Source organism: Hippopotamus amphibius, chromosome 16 (genome assembly GCF_030028045.1).
Source record: "Hippopotamus amphibius kiboko isolate mHipAmp2 chromosome 16, mHipAmp2.hap2, whole genome shotgun sequence".
NCBI lineage: Eukaryota > Metazoa > Chordata > Mammalia > Artiodactyla > Hippopotamidae > Hippopotamus > Hippopotamus amphibius.
Genome location: NC_080201.1, coordinates 57,198,347 through 57,216,284, shown reverse-complemented (window position 1 = coordinate 57,216,284; position 17,938 = coordinate 57,198,347). Strand labels below are relative to the sequence as shown.

The window sequence follows — 17,938 nt, the reverse complement described above, 5'->3', positions numbered from 1 at the left end:
AGCATCATCAATCTTCAGGTCCAGCTGGTCTGGGGTCTACATGCTTGTGAGGAGCATACGATCCTTAACAGTTAAATTCTCCCCCCTGGAGGGGGTTTCAGCATCTGCAAAATAGCTCAAAGATATTCTTGTGCATTATTGATGTGGAAACAGGACCTCGCCCAGAGGCTGCCCTCCCTCACATCCCCTCCCTTCCCTAATTAACAAGTGCTTGAATCTGCCCATTGGAACTCGAGAAGGTTGTTTCCTATAACCAAAGAAATGGGGGGTGGGATGGGGGGAGGGGGCGTCCCTGGTGGCTCACTGGTTAAGAATCCACCTGCCAATGCAAGGGACACAGGTTCGATCCCTGGTCTGGGAAGATCCCACATGCCACGGAGCAACAAAGCCCATGTGCCACAACTACTGAGCCTGCGCCGTGAGCTGCAACTACTGAGCCCCACATGCCGCAACTACCGAAGCCCACATGCCTAGAGCCCATGCTCCACAATAAGAGAAGCCACTACAATGAGAAGCCCACTCACGGCAATAAAGAGCATCTCCCACTCACCGCAACTAGAGAAAGCCAGCACACAGCAGCGAATGCAGCCGATAAATAAAAAAGAAAAAAAGAAATGGGGCACACAGAAAGACTTTGTGCCCAGGAGCCCCACATGGCCCTGCACAATATCCTCTTTGCAATTTTTCTGTACATCTAAAAATGTTGTAAAAAAAAATCATAAAACTTATTTAAAATATTTTTTAAAATTTGCCACGTTTCTAACATCCTTGGTCCTGTTACTAAACTCCTGGTTCCCTCTCATGAACTCAGATTACCCAGGAATGTTCTCTGAATGACTTCATATTTGTTCAATATTAGCAACCTTGTGACTACCTATTTTTTATCAGCAGGTATATTTCTCAACCAACTGGGAGACATTAATGATTCATTTATCTTGACTATAAAACCGATCTGCCAGTCCAACAGTGACTACAGCTGAAACACTCACATGAGCTAAAAAGAGTTCATCACAATGACAGGAAAGAATGTGTGGCTTGAAGGGCTACCTTTCCCAGGCCTAGATTTCTCAGCTGAAATTCTGAGAGAGGTGCGGGAGAATTTTACGATTAAAGATGAAGATGTCATATTGCTGACTTACCCCAAATCAGGTAAGGAAGAAGGATCGGATACTGAGACAGGCTATGGCTATGTCCCTCATTCATTCAGTACACAAATGGAATGTTTTCTATATGTCAACAATACGTTGGAGGAATAGAACTGTGCGCTGATACCGTCGACACTCAGAGAAAAGGATTTCGCCAGGCAGGGACACAGTAAGATGAGTGCACAGAGGGAGTAATCTAAGGTATCGGGGGAACCAATAGGAGGGAATCTTAAGGCAGATTCAGGTGTTTGTAGAAAAGAGGGGAAGAAGATGACCAGTGAAATCTATAGAAGAAATGGGGGAAGGAGGTAATTATGAGATGATGTATATGTTAATTGGCTTGATTGAGGTAGTCATTTCACAATGTACACATATATCACATTAGCATGTACACCCTACATAGATACATTCTTTTCTTAACTTTAAACAATATTTATTTTGTTTGATATATACATCATATTTAAATATATATATCATATAAATTTACATGTAAAGTATATCTTTTTTTATTTTTGCTTAATATTTCTGCTTTATTTTTTTATTAAGCTCTTTATTGGAATATAATTGCTTTACACTGTTGTGCCAGATTTTGCTGTACAACAAAGTGAATCAGCCATATTTATATATATATCCCCATATCCCCTCCCTCTTGAACCTCCCTCCCACCCTCCCTATCTCACCTCTTTAGGTCTTCACAAAGCATCCAGCTGATCTCCCTGTGTTATGCAGCAGCTTCCCACTAGCTATCTATTTTACATTTGGTAGTGTGTATGTGTCAATGCACTCTCTCACTTCATTCCAGCTTATCCTTCATCCCCCCCTCCCCCACCGTGTCCTCAAGTCCGTTCTCTACATCTGCATCTTCATTCTTGCCCTGTCACTAGGTTCATCAGTACCATTTTTTTAGATTCCATATATATGAGTTATTTGCTTTATATTAAAGAGACAATAAGCTCCCTGTTAGCAAAAATTAGCCTTATTGCTCTTGGAGAGACAGCAGTGAGTGGTGGCATCAAGTGAGATCTTAATTCCCTGCCCAGGAATTGAACCCGGGTAGCCTGGATGAAAACAAGGAATCCTGGCCATCAGACCAGCAAGGTGTAGAGGCTAGAAGCTATTTTCCCCTGGCTCTTGCCCCGAGTGAAAAAAAAAATGCATTTCTCATGGAGGCAAAAACTGTAAAAGCGGGTGCAAAGTTTATTATTAGAGACATAGGATAGCAAGTGGGAGAGCACACAGAGAAACAGCTTGCTCAGTTAAGTGAGAAGCAAGGCAGAGATGCACACGTGGAGAGGAAGGATGTGGGCACCTCCCCTAAGGAGGAGGAGTGCAGTAAAGAGGTGGTTATGGCGTGGTGCCCCCTCCTTTCTGTCCCCCAAGGAGCCTTTCTGTGCACGTATAATGTCTCCCCCGTCCCAAGGATGGGGAGTGTATGACCTCTTGATCTTTTAATAGGGTTTAGCCTCTCTCTGTTCCTGCCATAAAAGTGTCCGATGTCTGGTTATCTATCCTATTCCTGTCACTGTTTCTTATATCAAAGTGCAGATATCAAAGTATAGACAAGAATCCGGTCATAAATATGTCGTCCTGGAGCCCATTTGTCTCTTGCCTCAGGAAATGTAAACGGGGGATGGTCATGAATGTCTGGCCTGGAGCTCATCTTCTTCTCTGCCTCGTGAAATGTAAACAGGAGGCCAGTTGTACATGCCTAGCCTGGAGCCCATCTATCTGCTGACTCATCGTCAAGTTCCTCGTATAAGAGAGTAGTGGAGGGTTTGCTCTTGTATGTAGATCCCATTGTTTTTGAACTGAGGGTGTAAAATATATACATTTAAAGGTTTTTCGTTATAATTCAATAAAACGGGGGTGCTGTGGGGAATAAAATACAACTATCCCTGCCCAAAAAAAGTGGAAGACGTGACATCTAAATTGAGATTAGAAAGAATAAATGTGAAATTATTTTGTGAAAAGGGATATTTTCCGATAAAGGTATCAGCCTGGATAACAGTCAGGAATTGGAAAAGAGCCTGACAAATCCAAGGGACTGAAAGGTTGTGGATAATATTTCTGTAAGGGCAGGGGTAGTAGAGGGACTTTGATTGGGCAAGAACGAAGGCTGAAGACTTTGGAAGTGTTGTGATAGTGAAAAGCCAAGGGCAATGGGAACGTGTTCAAAGGATTTAAGCAAGCAGCCAAAAGGTGGAAGCAACCCAAATGTCCATTGACAGATGAATGGGTGAACAAAATATAGTACACACATATGACAGAATATTATTCAACTTATAAAAGGAATGAGGTTCTGACACATGCTACACTGTGGATAAACTATGAAGACATTATGCAAAGTGAAAGAATCCAGTCACTGTATGATTCCACTTAAATGGGGTATCAGAAATGGGAAATAAGAAACAGAAAGTAGAATGGTTATCAGGGACTGGTAGGGACTGGAAGGAGGGAAAAATGGAAAGTTATTTAATGGGTACAGAGTTTCAGTTTTGCAAGATGAAAAAGTTCTGGAGATTGTCTGCACAACAAGGTAAATATACTCAACACTGTACACTTGAAAATAACTAAGATGGGACTTCCTAGGTGGCACAGTGGTAAAGAATCAGCCTGCCAATGCAGGGGACACAGGTTCGAGCCCTGTCCTGGGAAGATTCCACATGCCACGGAGCAACTAAGCCCATGAGCCACAACCATTGAGCCTGTGCTCTAGAGCCCGTGAGCCACAACTATTGAGCCCATGTGCTGCAACTATTGAAGCCCACACACCTAGAGCCCATGCTCCACAGCAAGAGAAGCCACTACAATGAGGAGACTGTGCACCACAATGAAGAGGAGCCCCCGCTCGCAGCAACTAGAGAAAGCCCGTGTGCAGCAACGAAGACTCAACGGAGCCAATAAATAAAATAAATAAATAAATAAATTTATATAAGAAAAGAAAAGAAAATAGCTAAGATGGTACCTTTTGTGTTCTGTATACTTTATCACAATTTTTTAAGTCAGGTTAAAATGACTGACCATAATTTTTCTTTCTTTATGTAGGAACGAACTGGTTGATTGAAACTATGTGTCTGATTTACTCCAAAGGCGATCCCAAGTGGATCCAATCTGTGCCCCCTTGGGAACGCTCGCCCTGGGTAGAGAATAATTATGGGTATAACATACTAAAGGATAAGGAAGGCCCACGCCTCATCAGTTCTCACCTCCCCATCCAACTCTTCCCCAAGTCTTTCTTCAAGACCAAGGCCAAGGTCAGTGTGCAATAGTTAAGATAGGTTTGATTGATGTTTGTTAAACCTTAACTTGCCTAGGAATCACCAGGAGATCTGATTGGAATGCAAATTGCATTCAGTAGGTAAGGGGTGGGGCCTGAGATTCTGTATTTGGTGATGCCATAGTGTATTTTTTAAATGCCTGCACAGGGAAACTGAGGCCTAGAGAGAGATGGGGACTAGAATAATGTTGTAAAGAAAGCTGATGCAGAATCCAGAGTATAACTCAGATGTTCAAATGCCAAGTAATTCTTGCACGTGTGGGTGTGTGCGTGCACTAATCTTAAGTACAGGCTTGTTGAATCCTTACATATGTACATAACTAGGTAACTACCTTCCAGATCCAGGTTTAGAACATTTCTACTACTTCCCCAGAATGTCTCCTCATACACCTCCCCAGTCAATGCCTACCGGCAGAGGTAACCACTCCCCTCAATTTTAACTCCATAGATTAGTTTTGCTTGTTCTTGAACTTCATATATATAGATTCATACCATATGAACATCTGACTTCTTTCACTCAACATAGTTGTTGGTTCACAACCTCCTCAGGAGCTTGCCAGGTATAATCTGAAACTGGACCCCATATACAGAGGGCAGGAAGAGACCAAAGAAAAAGGCAGACCATTCCAGGTTGGTAGGTGGCTGGTTTAATAAGCAAAGGAACTTACTTATGAGGCATGTCTTAGGCAGCCACAAGGCAAGGAGCTTTCTGCATCGGCCCACCCAATCTTAAAAGTTTATATAAAGGGACTTCCCTGGTGGTACAGTGGTTAAGAATCCATCTCCCAATGAAGGGGACACAGGTTTGATTCCTGGGCCAGGAAGATCCCACATGCCCTGGAGCGACTAAACCTGTGCACCACAACTACTGAGCTTGCACTCTAGAGCCCGTGAGCCACAGCTACTGAAGCCCGTGTGCCTAGAGCCTGTGCTCCGCAACAAGAGCAGCCACCGCAATAAGAAGCCCACACACTGCAACGAAGAGTAGCCCCGCTCGCTGCAACTAGAGAAAGCCTGCATGCAGCAACAAAGACCCAACGCAGTCAAAAATAAAAAATAAAATACAATAAAAATAAAGTTTATATAGAGACTTTACATGGCTTGAATCATGTACACAATCCAGACGGTTTCAACACCACATTACTATCTCAAGGCTGTTTCCTTGGGCAGCTTCTAGTGCAGCGAAGGCAAGTGAAACATACATTCCAAGGACATGGGGAGGCGTAAGGTGCCTGCAGTTGCCTGGGTGCAGCTCACAGGTCAGTGGCTCAGTGGGTCAAATCTCCATAATTTCCCCCAACAATAATGTCTGTGAGATTCATTCCATGATGTTGTGTGTATGTATGGATATATATTGCTGTATATCTATAAGGATAGCATAGTTTATTAATCTATTCTGCTATTAGTAATCTTTAAACTATAGTACACAAATATAATATCACTCATATATTAAAATCTTCCGATGTTTACCATTATAGTAGACTATAATATCTGAGAGGGAAAGGACAATGCTTTCTTCTTCCTTTGTTATATCCTTAGTATTCGCCCAGTGACTGGTTCGTAGGAACTTTAAAATACATATTTGATTAATGAATGCTATAACTACTTTATTGAAAGAATCCATTGATATTTAAAGGGCATTTTCTAGGAGTTGGCTTTTTCTACATTTTTATGAAGATCAAGAGGTTGGAAAATAACTGTATTGATTTTTCATTATCCCATCTTTCTCTTTAAGGTGATTTACCTCATCAGAAATCCCAGAGATATTTTTGTGTCTGGTTATTTTTTCTGGAGGCTAGCAACATTTGTTGATAGACCAGAGTCACTGGAACAATATTTTGAATGGTTCATCCAAGGAAATGGTGAGTGAATGTAAAATATGAAAGCTGGGTTGCCAGACTCCTTTATCAGACCTCTTTTTTTTTTTTTAACCCAACTTGATGTCTCTACATCCTACCAACGCAAAGTTATAAGGGTCTAAGGAACTCAAATATAAGGAACCCAAATTTTTTAAGCCCACACACTATCTTGCAAAGCAACAGAACCTCAGCCAAGCTTTGTGCTTGCCCCATCAGAAACTATCCTAACTATTTTCTGAGTCTCCAGGACCTGTCTAATACTAACAGAGAGCACTCATATTTGTCTCCTCTACTCCCCTAATTTGTGGCTTTCTGAAAGTCAGCTTTCATTGGCTTCCTGGACAATACTGTCCTGACTTTCCACCATTTTTCGGTTGCATCTTTCTAAAACTCTCTTAATTCTCTTGCCCTATCTGTCTCAAAAATGTCTGCATCACCCTAGGATCTCTATACTTTAAATTATGCAGAATTTCTAGGCGTTCTCGGATCCTTTTGCAGTTTTTCTCAAAACTATGTGATGGGGCTGATATCTCAGCTGTGGTATGTCTCCCTGGCTTCAGATCTGTTTCTCTAACAACCCATGGACATCTTCACTGGAGAGAGCAGTCAATAACTCTAATTCAATATGTTCAAAATTGAACATGTTTCCCGCCCCCCATCCCCATATCTCAAACTTCTCCTATTGCAGGTTTAACTTATTCAATAAATGGAACCACCCCTAACTGAAGGGCATATGATAATTCTGACATTTCACAAGTGTCATCTTTTCCCCATCCTATCCCCTTGTGCCCCCTCACCACTTTCATTTACCTAATTATTATCCAAGTCCCACGACCCTGATTAATATCTTCATTCTGGTCTTGTATTTCGGGAAGTCATTCTTTTCAACACTATATAAAATAGCATCTCTCCCCATCTCTATAGTTTTACCTTTTTTCCCCCTTAGTACTCACCACCAATGAGTGTGTATTCTATTTATTTGTTTATTCCATACGTCTCCCCACTAAAATGTAAGCTCTTTGAGTTGTTCATTGTTGACTCCAGGCCCTAGAGTGGTGCTTGCCATGGAGTAACCAGCTAATACACCTTTATTAATGAGTACTTATTTTCCACCCCTTCCATTGGTGCTTTATTTATTAACCAAAGCCACTGTTACTTCTCACTTAGAGTAACATTATAGACTCTTTATTGGTGTCCTCATCTACACGTTCTTTGGCCCTTCTAGGCTATGTTGCAATCATCTGTTCTATACTGAACAGTTCACATTCCCTGACTTTTTTGCCCAGCATTAAAGTTCAGTCTTCAAAGGTTGGAAGTCACATTCTTATTGAGCTGATCTCCATATATATATATATATGGAGAGAGAGAGAGAGTTTGCTTTTTCCTCTTCTCTCATTAGCCAGGGTTCTGAGACAATATTAAATAGAAGTGATGATAGTGGTGACACTTGCCTTGTTCTTAATTTTAAACATAATTGTTCAAAAATATTATTTTTAGACATTGAGAAAGTTGACAGATATAATTGTATATATTTAAAAGTGACTATTTGATATACATATACATTGTGTAGTAATTACCAAGATCAAGATAATTAACCCACGTTATGCTCATTATTGAGTGATAGTTTAACTGAGTAAAATTCTCAGTTGATAATAAATTTCCCACTACACTCTGGAGTTAAGAAAAGCTCAGGGTCTTCCCTGGTGGCACAGTGGTTGAGAATCCGCCTGCCAGTGCAGAGGATACGGGTTCAATCCCTGCTCTGGGAATATCCCACACACCGCAGAACAACTAAGCCCATATGCCACAACTATTGAGCCCATGTGCCACAACTACTAAAGCCCATGCGCCTAGAGTCCGTGCTCCGCAAGAAGAGAAGCCACCACAATAAGGAACCCTCTCACCACAATGAAGAGTAGCCCCAGCTTGCAGCAACTAGAGAAAGCCCATGTGCAGCAATGAAGACCCAAAGCAGCCAATAAGTAAGTAAGTAAGTAAGTAAATAAATAAATAAATAAATAAATAGAAAGGCTCAGGCATGGTAGACAGCCATTCAAAAGTATAGATTAGTTAAGATATGGAGGATGGAGTGAGAAAATTTACCTCCCAGGAAGACAATATAAAATACTGGAGCAATTTTCAAGAAAACATGTCTGAGAACTTGCTCACTGATAAAATCTCCATTTGAAGAACCACACCCAGCCTCACAAAGAATTATTACAAATAAATCTTCACCTAGCCTCTAGGAAAGCTGTGATAGATACAAGGGAAGAAAAAAAATTTTAATATAGTACTTTTATTTTTATTTATTTTTAAAATATTTATTTATTTATTTATTTATTTATTTGGTTGCCCTGGTTCTTAGTTGCAGCAGGCGGGCTCCTTAGTTGCGGCATGCAGGAATCTACTTCCCCGACCAGGGATCAAACCCAGGCCCCCTACATTGGGAGCACAGAGTCTTATCCACTGTGCCACCAGGGAAGCCCCAGGAAAGAAAATCTTAAACCAGAGGAAAGACAGATAGTTTCCAAAGAAATAATAATTACAACAGCAATAATGAAGGCAAGTGGGGGAGGGGGGTGGAGGAGGCAAGCGCTATGGGAATGTACCTAGCAACTAAAAATTCCAAATGCTGGGCAGAGGAGGAGCAGCAAGAATACCACTCATCAGGCCACTTGGCTCTCTGGACAAGATCTCCTTAGAGACCCTTGAAAACTGGGTACAAAACCTGCTCCATATGAACTGGGCTTGTTAAAGGGCAAATGTGTGATGCTGGATAGTGCTTTTTTTTTTTTAATATTTATTTATTTATTTATTGGCTGCATCAGGTCTTCGTTGCTGCTCACAGGCTTTCTTTTGTTGAGGCGAGGGGGGCTTCTCTTGTTGTGGAGCACGGGCTCTAGGCACGTGGGCTTCAGTAGTTTTGGCATGTGGGCTCAGTAGTTGTGGCGCACGGGCTTAGCTGCCCCACGGCATGTGGGATCTCCCTGGACCAGGGATCGAATCCGTGTCCCCTGCATTGGCAGGCGGATTCTTAGCCATTGCGCCACCAGGGAAGTCCCTGGCTAATACTTATGGCAAGACCAAACGCGCCCTGCAAATTGTGCTAGCAATTGTGCCACAAGAGTGACCATAATACGCGGATCCCTGCTTTCATAGAGTTTGTAACCTACTCACTCTTTCTGCCTCCCCTCTACGCAGTGCCATATGGATCGTGGTTTGACCACACTCGTGGCTGGATGTCCACGAGAGACAAGGAGAACTTCCTGATACTGAGTTATGAAGAGATGAAACAGGTAACTGTTGTTCTTAGTCAACACACTCTCACTCACCACCACCTTCACTCCCTCTAACTTCCCCCGATCCGCTCTGTCTCTCTTTCACCTTCTCAAAGTGTAGCCTTGTGTACGCTCATTAGGAGTGAGAATAGCGACCTGGTCTTCATTGCCCTACTTCTGGTAGACATTTCCTAAGCTCCATGCTCTCTTTCTTCATATGTTCTTCCTTATGTCACCTTATAACAACCAAAGGGCTTTTTCCATGCACTGAGACAGAGTACAGTGGCTTGTGCTCACCCTGGCAACTGGTTATGTAATTTCTTTTTTTTTTTAATAAATATCTTTCTTTATTTATTTGGCTGCGATGGGTCTTCATTGCTGTGCGCCGGCTTTGTCTAGTTGTGGGAGTGGGGGCTACTCTTCCATGTGGTGTACGGGCTTCTCGTTGCGGTGGCTTCTCTTATTGTGGAGCACAGTCTCTAGGCCCACCAGCTTCAGTAGTTGCAGCACTCAGGCTCAGTGGTTGTGGCTCATGGGCTTATTTGCTCTGCGGCATGTGGGATCTTCCAGGACCAGAGATCGAACCCATGTCCCCTGCATTGGCAGGCAGATTCTTAATTACTGCGCCACCAGGGAAGTCCCATGGTTCTGTAATTTCTTGATAACCTAGTGGTGAGAGGGGTCTGAGAAATAAGATGGAATGGCTAGAAGCAAGTTTGGTTCCAGAGATGTGTTCAACTCTCTGACATCCCAGATTGATAGGAGAAAAATTAAGTCATGAAATCAATCTGTGTGATTATTCTGAGGCCAAGTACTGGACTGAGCCCTGACTGAGTAATGGACTGAGCAGTGGTGCTCAGAACCAATACAGATGATGAAAACATAGGAAGAAGAATTGTACCTATTACTGGTATCTTGGAAAAAGAGAAGATAACACAAACACTGGCTTTTGCTTTTATCTGAGAAACATTACTTTCCATCATCTTCTTCTGGCTACTTCTGTTCAATCCTTTACGGCCTCACATGAATTTCATTTTTGCCAAGGAGCCTTTTGTAACAAGTTTAGCTACCTCAGGTACATCCTGTAATTATGCTTTCAAGCCACAAAATGAACTTTTACTATAATAATTTCTACAGCTGCATGTTTTCTTTCCTTCTCTCTTTGTTTTGGAGGGGGTTAATTTTGGGGGTTTTGTTGTTGCTTTTCCTTCTGTTTTTTCCTATGCCTTTTTTTTTTTTTTTTGGTGTTCTTTTTTATTTTTGTGTTTCTTTTTCTTTTGTTTTTATTAGGATTTTTGTTTTCTTTTGTTTTGCTTTTTAACAGTTGTGTGTTTTCTTGTTAAATCATATGGAAAGCTCGTCGAATAAAGAAAAAAGTTTAAAGCATTATAGCTCTAAGAGGAAAGTCTCTGGTTCAAAGCAAAGCCTTTCTGGCTATAAAATTTTCTTATCATAATCTCCCAGGATCATGTGCCAAGCACTGATTATTGTTGAGATAATATTTAAGAAGATATGGTAAAGCTCTCTGATATTATTCAAATGTTTGTTATGGAAAACAGTATTATTTGAGCACATAGCCAGGATTTGAAATCAATTCCCTAAATCTTTGTCAAGTTCTCCTTGAAACTCTCCTGCCTAATCCTGATCATAATTGTCTAGAAGCCCTTCTAAAGTCTCTTTAGAAAACCCATATTTTAGTGTTCAGGTGTCCTGAATTCAACTATACTGGGAAATCCATCATGATCCTTCCATCTTTTATATACTTTGTGCTCCTTCATCTTTACCTTTTTCCATTTCTTCCTCCCGATCACATCCAACTCAATCCCTACTCACGTCTCCACATTATTTTCTCTTTTCCTCTTCCCTCTCCTCCTCCTCATTCTATTTCCTCCTCCTCATCTCCTTTTCCATGTTCTTTCTCTTTCATCTAACCTCTCTTATTTTCTCTTCTTCTAGGACACAAGAAGCACTGTAGAGAAAATCTGCCAGTTCCTGGGCAAGAAACTAGAACCAGAAGAAATGAACTCAGTCCTCAAAAACTGTTCCTTCCAGGTCATGAGAGAAAACAATATGTCCAATTTTTCCATCTTGAAGCATAAGTTTTTAGCGGAGAATGAAATTCTTTTGAGAAAAGGTAAGAACATGTTCTGCCTTCAAAATGTATCAGAATATGCAGAGGATGTTCTTGTGTTTACAATAGGGCACTAACCATTGGGAGTAGGGACTCTCTGAATTTATCAACTTCAATTCCTCATCACTTGAGAACTTCTCATATGAGCCCTTATTGGAGAGTCTCTTATAGTACTGATGCAGTCTGCAGGCACTTGGAGAAAGTTTATTAACCTGGTCTTATGCAAGGTCATTCAAATTCTCTCTCCTCAGAATTTGACATGGAAGACATCCGTTGTACAAACAGTAACCAAGTTAATCCACTACACTTGCCAACTCACCAGCTGTGATTGACCTGGAAAATAAGGACAGGATTGGGGAAGGTCATGTTGGTGCTATTACACTGGTGATTTAGCATAGAGAAATATCCTGAACCACAGCAAAAATTGTATAAAGAATGACTCAACTAGGGTTTTGCCTGGTGGTCCAGTGGGTAAGACTCCATGCTGCCAATGCAGGGGGCCCAGGTTCCATCCCTGGTTGGGGAGCTAGATCCCACATGAGTGCCAAAACTAAGCGTTTGCATGCCACAACTAAGAGTTTGCATGCCGCAACTAAGAAGTCTGCATGCTGCAACTAAAGATCCTGCATGCTGCAAACTAAGACCCAGTGCAACCTAAATAAATAAATATTAAAAAAAATAAAAGAATGACTCAACTAGAAAAGGGGAAGAGGAGAGACTTTTCGCTTAGCTGAGAGACTGTCTTGTTATCAAGACATTGTAAAGCCCCCTGTGATGAAAAATTAATCATGTGCATATCCTTGGGCTCAAGATGAATGAACAGTATATACCGCACGCGGTAGGAGGAGCCCGTTTTCCCAGAACCCTATAGTTCAAATATATCCAGGATAGTGATCCACGGAAGGAAGAAATTAAATGATTCAAAAGACCTCAAGCAGGTGAGAGCTGCTACTCAGGGCAGAGGGGGCCCCACCCCACAATGGGCCAGGAGGTCAGAGCATCAAGACAAAGAGGCTTATTCTCAATCCTTAAAATCTAACGGAACTTGCCCTGCTAGGTTGTGGATTTGCCGGAGACCCGGGATCCCTTTCTTCCCTCTGATTGCTCCCTTTTGGAACGGGAATGTCTACCCTATGCCTTTCCTATCATTGTATTTTGGAAGCAGACAACTTGCTTGGTTTCACAGGTTCACAGCTGGAGAGGAATCTTGCCTCAGATGAATCACACCTCGAGTTTAACCCATGCCTGATTTGCACTACATATACATACATATATACACATATACGTACATATGTGTGTGTGTGTGTATATATATGATTCATATATATGATTTCGGACTTAGAGCTGATGTTAGAATGGGTTAAGACTTCTGGGCTGTTGGGATGTGTGAATGTATTTTGCATACGAGAAGGACATGAATTGGGGTGGGGTGGAGAAGCCAGAAGGCAGAGTCTCACAGGATGAATTACGTCTCTTCGAAATTCATACGTTGAATTTCAACCCCCAGTATCTCAGAATGTAACCATATTTGGAGATAAGGTTTTTAAAGCGGTAATTAAGTCAAAATGAGCTTTTTAGTGTGGGCCCTAATCCAATATGACGGGTGTCCTTGTAAGAAGAGGACAATTGGACAGAGACATATGCAGAGGGAAGACGGAGTGAAAACACAGGATGTCATCTTACAGCCATCTAAGCCAAAGAGCTTCCCAGAAGGGGCTCCCAGAAGGAAAAAACTCCGATTTCTGTCCTCCAGCACTGTGAAGAAATACATTTCTGTTGTTTAAGCCTCCCAGTCTGTGGTACCTTGTTACAGCAGCCCTAGAAAACCAATACACAAAAGCTTGGGGAGATTTTTAAGACAGAAGGAATAAGGAAAGACAGGGAATTCCCTGGTGGTGCAGTGGTTAAGAATCCGCCTGCCAATGCAGGGAATTTGAGCCCTGGTCTGGGAGGATCCCACATGCCTCGGAGCAACGAAGCCCATGCGCCACAACCGCTGAGCCCATGTGCCACAGACTACTGAAGCCTGCATACCTAGAGCCTGTGCTCCACAACCAGAGAAGCCACCGCAGTGAGAAATCCACGCACTGCAATGAAGAGTAGCCCCTGCTTGCGGCAACTAGAGAAAAGCCCGTGTGCAGCAACAAAGACACAACTCAGTGATAAATAAAGTAATTAATTTTGAAAAAATAAGGAGAGACATAAACAGAAATTTACATCTGGAAGATTTGTAGAATTTTGAAAATGGATAGGATTTAGAACTACAGAGGCACCTATATAGAAATATTGGATTCTATCATCTAGACTGGTGTTTCATAGGGGGCGACCATATTGAATGCACAGAGATTCCCGTGCCTCTGCCTTACCAAAAATCAAGTGTGTTACGGATGAGACAGAGCATAAGAAATCAATAATGTTAAAAATGTTCTAATAATGAAGGTGAGCATGAGAGTAAAGTGTCTAGAGGGCACCATTTACTTATTAAACATTCTGTTGTGATACTTCTATGCATATGAGGATATAATTTATATTTGTATGTTACTAATTTGTATATAATTGTAATTGTTATATGTTATATATTAATGTAAGTAATATATTATTTAGTTAATACATTAATATGCTAAATACATTAACTTATATGATATATAAAATAATAATATAATCATATAATTAAGAATATGGCTTCTGGAGTCAGAACCTTTAGCTTCACATCCACATTCATCAATTTCTTTTTTGTTTTGTTTTGTTTTGTTTTTTTGGCTGCACCGCACAGCTTACAGAATCTTAGTTCCCCAACCAGGGTTCAAACCCAGGCCCATGGCAGTGAAAGCACTGAGTCCTAACCACTGGACTGCCAGGGAAGTCCCAACATCCATCAATTTCTGACTGTAACTTCTCCAGATCTTTTTTTCTTCATCAGTGAAATGGAGATAATAGTACTACCCTCCTCATTCTTCTAGTCATGTTTTCAACAAATATTTGCGTACCTACTATGTGTCCATGACTCTTCAAAACACTAAGTCTTTGGTAATTTTTTTTTAATATTTATTTTATTATTTTTTTATTTCATTTTATTTTTGGCTGTGTTGGGTCTTCGTTGCTGCACATGGGCTTTCTCTAGTTGTGGCGAGCAGGGGCTACTCTTCATTGCGGTGTGCCGGTTTCTCATTGCATAGTATGTGGGCTTCAGTAGTTGTGGCATGTGGGCTCAGTAGTTGTGGCTCATGGACTCTAGAGAGCAGGCTCAGTAGTTGTGGTGCACGGACTTAGTTGCTCCGCGGCATGTGGGATCTTCCCTGCCCAGGGATCGAACCCGTGTCCCCTGCCTTGGCAGGCAGATTCTTAACCACCGCACCACCAGGGAAGCCCCTAAGTCTTTGGTAATTTAAAAAGAAAAATTTGTGACTTTCTAAAACTTACATATATTGGAGATTGATGTCATATATATACACACACAGAGGAAATTATAGCCTATCATACATAATAGTGTTACGAAGTAACATACAGCAAGGATGGGGATTTACAGTTTTAAACTGGGTGGTGAGAGAGGACATTACTGAGAAGGTTGCACTTGAGAACAGACTTGAAAGAAGCAAATGAGCAAGATATGGATATATCTGGGCGAACAGCATTTCAGGAAGAAGGCACATGAAATGCAAGTAGTCTGAGGTGGGGGGTGCCTAGCATGTTTGAGACAGCATCAGAAGACTCATGGAGATGGAGTGGAGCGACCAAGTAGATGGTCATAGAAGATGGAGTCAGAGAAATGACAGAGGACCAAATCACCTGAAGCTATGGAGAATGCCATAAGCACTTTCACTGAATGAAAACAGAAGTCCTTAGAGAATTTGAGCAGGAAGTGACATGATATGGCTTAGCTTCTCAAGGGGTCAAGATGCTGTCATGCTAAGAATAACTTATAATGCAGAAAGATCAAAAACAGAGAGACTGGGACTTCCCTAGTGGCGCAGTGGTTAAGAATCCACCTGCCAAGGTAGGGAACACGGATTCAAGCCCTGGTCCAGGAAGATCCCACATGCCGAGGAGCAACTAAACCTATGTGCCACAACAACTGAGCCTACGCTCTAGAGCCTGCGAGCCACAACTACTGAGCCTGGATGCTGCAACTACTGAAGCCTGCACACGTAGAGCCCGTGCTCCACAAGAGAAGCCATAGCAATGAGAAGCCCGCACACCTCAACGGAGGGTAGCCCCCCTCGCCACAACTAAAGAAATCCCGTGCTCAGCAACAAACACCTAACACAGCCAAAATTAAAGTAATTAATTTTAAGAAAACAGAGAGACTCGTTAGACGTCTAATACAATAATCCAGCTGAGAAATGATGTTGTCTTGGACCGAGTAGAAACAGAGGTTGTGAAAAGTGGCCAAAATATTGGTTGTATCAGAAAGTAGAGCTGCATTATTGCTGATGAATTATATACGAGGTGAGTTGGGAGTGCGGAGAATGTAGGAAATTGTTTCCAAACAGGCAAAAGTGTAAATGATTGTGTCTCTCTGCATCTTTGATGACTTGACTGTTAAAAGTTATGAGGGTACCTCCAATTCACTTTGTGGCATCCCAGCTTTTTAAACATGTTTATAATGTTTCATTTCATTCATAAAGAGTGGTAAAGAAATAATATAAGAAATAATATAAAGATGACCAATGAACCATTGGTCATTCTGCTACATTAGCTATAATGTCCATGTCAAGTAGACAGAAGAAATAGATCAAGGAAGATACGTATTGGGGTCTTGAGACCTACCCCTAGATCTGATCTGACTCTCTATTTTATGTTTGTCAGGCATTGTTGGGGACTGGAAAAATTACTTCACGGTGGCCCAAGCTGAAACCTTTCATAAAATATTCCAGGAGAGGATGGGAGATCTTCCTCCAGAGCTGTTCCCATGGGAATAATATTCTAAAACTTCTAGATCTTACATGAATATCAATATTTGTTCTGTTTATAGATGTGAATGACTGCGGGTAATTGCATAAAATCTATTTCATCCTGGAGCCTTGAATTATCAAATATCTGCATCTTTGATGATTTGACTGTTAAAAGTGATCAGGGTACCCCCAATTCACTTTGTGGTATCCCAGCTTTTTAAACATGTTTATAATGTTTCATTTCATTCATAAAGAGTGGTAAAGAAATAATATAAGTATTATCCCAAATTATGTCAATTTTTAATAAAATTGAGAAATAAAATTACAGAAGAGTTAAGGTTCCTTCTCTTCCCATTGCCTGTACCTCTCCAATTTATTATTCTTACAACTGTGAAGTATATAATTCCCAATCTAGCATTATTCCCTCACTATGTGCTGTTTAACCATAAACAATATATTTATGTTTTTATGGAGGATTTTTGAACTTAGAAAAATGGCACACTGTATAATGCATTCATCAACTTACATTTCTACTCAGTATTTTATATTTGGGTATCATTGCATGTTGATTATATAACTAGTTCATTATTAGATATTGAGATTTATAGTTTAGTTACCCATTCTCCTGCAGATGAATTTGGATATCTTCTCTGTCAATTTTTCCCTATTTAAAACACTGCTTTAGCCTAAACTATGGTCTAACCTGGAGAATGTTTGACAGATAAGTGGATAAGAAAATGTGGTGTATACAAGCAATGGGGTATTACTGAGTCTTAACAAAGAAAGAAATTCTGCCATTTGCAAAATGTGAATGAATGCGAAGAACGTTAGGATAAGTGAAATAAGTTAGACAGAAAGACAAATAAGGCATGATTCTACTTATATGAGGAAACAAAAATAGTCAAACTCAGAAAGAGAAAGCAGAATCGTAATTACCAAGGGCTGGGGGAAGGGGAAATGAAGAGTTACCAATCAACAGGTACAAAGTTTCAGTTGTACAAGATGAAAATGTTCTAGAGATTTACTGTACAATATTGTGCCTTTAGTTAACAATACTGTGTTGTGCATTTAAAATTTTGTTAAGATGGGAGAGCTCATGTTAAGTGTTCTTACTGCAATAAAAAAAATGTTAACTAATTAACTTAAAATAAATATTTCCTATTTTTAAAAAAAGAAAGAAAGAAAAGAAATGAAGAAAAGTCTTAAATCAATGACCTAAGTTTCCACCTCAGGAAGCTAGAAAAAGATGCTCAAAGTAAACCCAAAGCAAGTGGAAAGTCTCCTTCTGGGATCCCTATAATGTAAATATTAGTGTGTTTGATGTTGTCCCTGAGGTCTCTTAAACTGTCCTCATTT

General features: G+C 40.9%; 1 protein-coding gene across 1 annotated transcript; it reads left to right on the top strand.

Moving 5' to 3' along the window:
* The first annotated feature begins 984 nt into the window (after positions 1–984).
* Positions 985–17,736, top strand: SULT2A1 (sulfotransferase family 2A member 1). The gene is made up of 6 exons (XM_057713238.1): positions 985–1,149; positions 4,191–4,399; positions 6,158–6,284; positions 9,483–9,577; positions 11,516–11,693; positions 16,497–17,736. Exons 1-6 carry the CDS (start codon positions 1,014–1,016, stop codon positions 16,607–16,609), a joined length of 858 nt encoding a protein of 285 aa, XP_057569221.1. The 5' UTR covers positions 985–1,013; the 3' UTR covers positions 16,610–17,736.
* Positions 17,737–17,938: the final 202 nt, after the last annotated feature.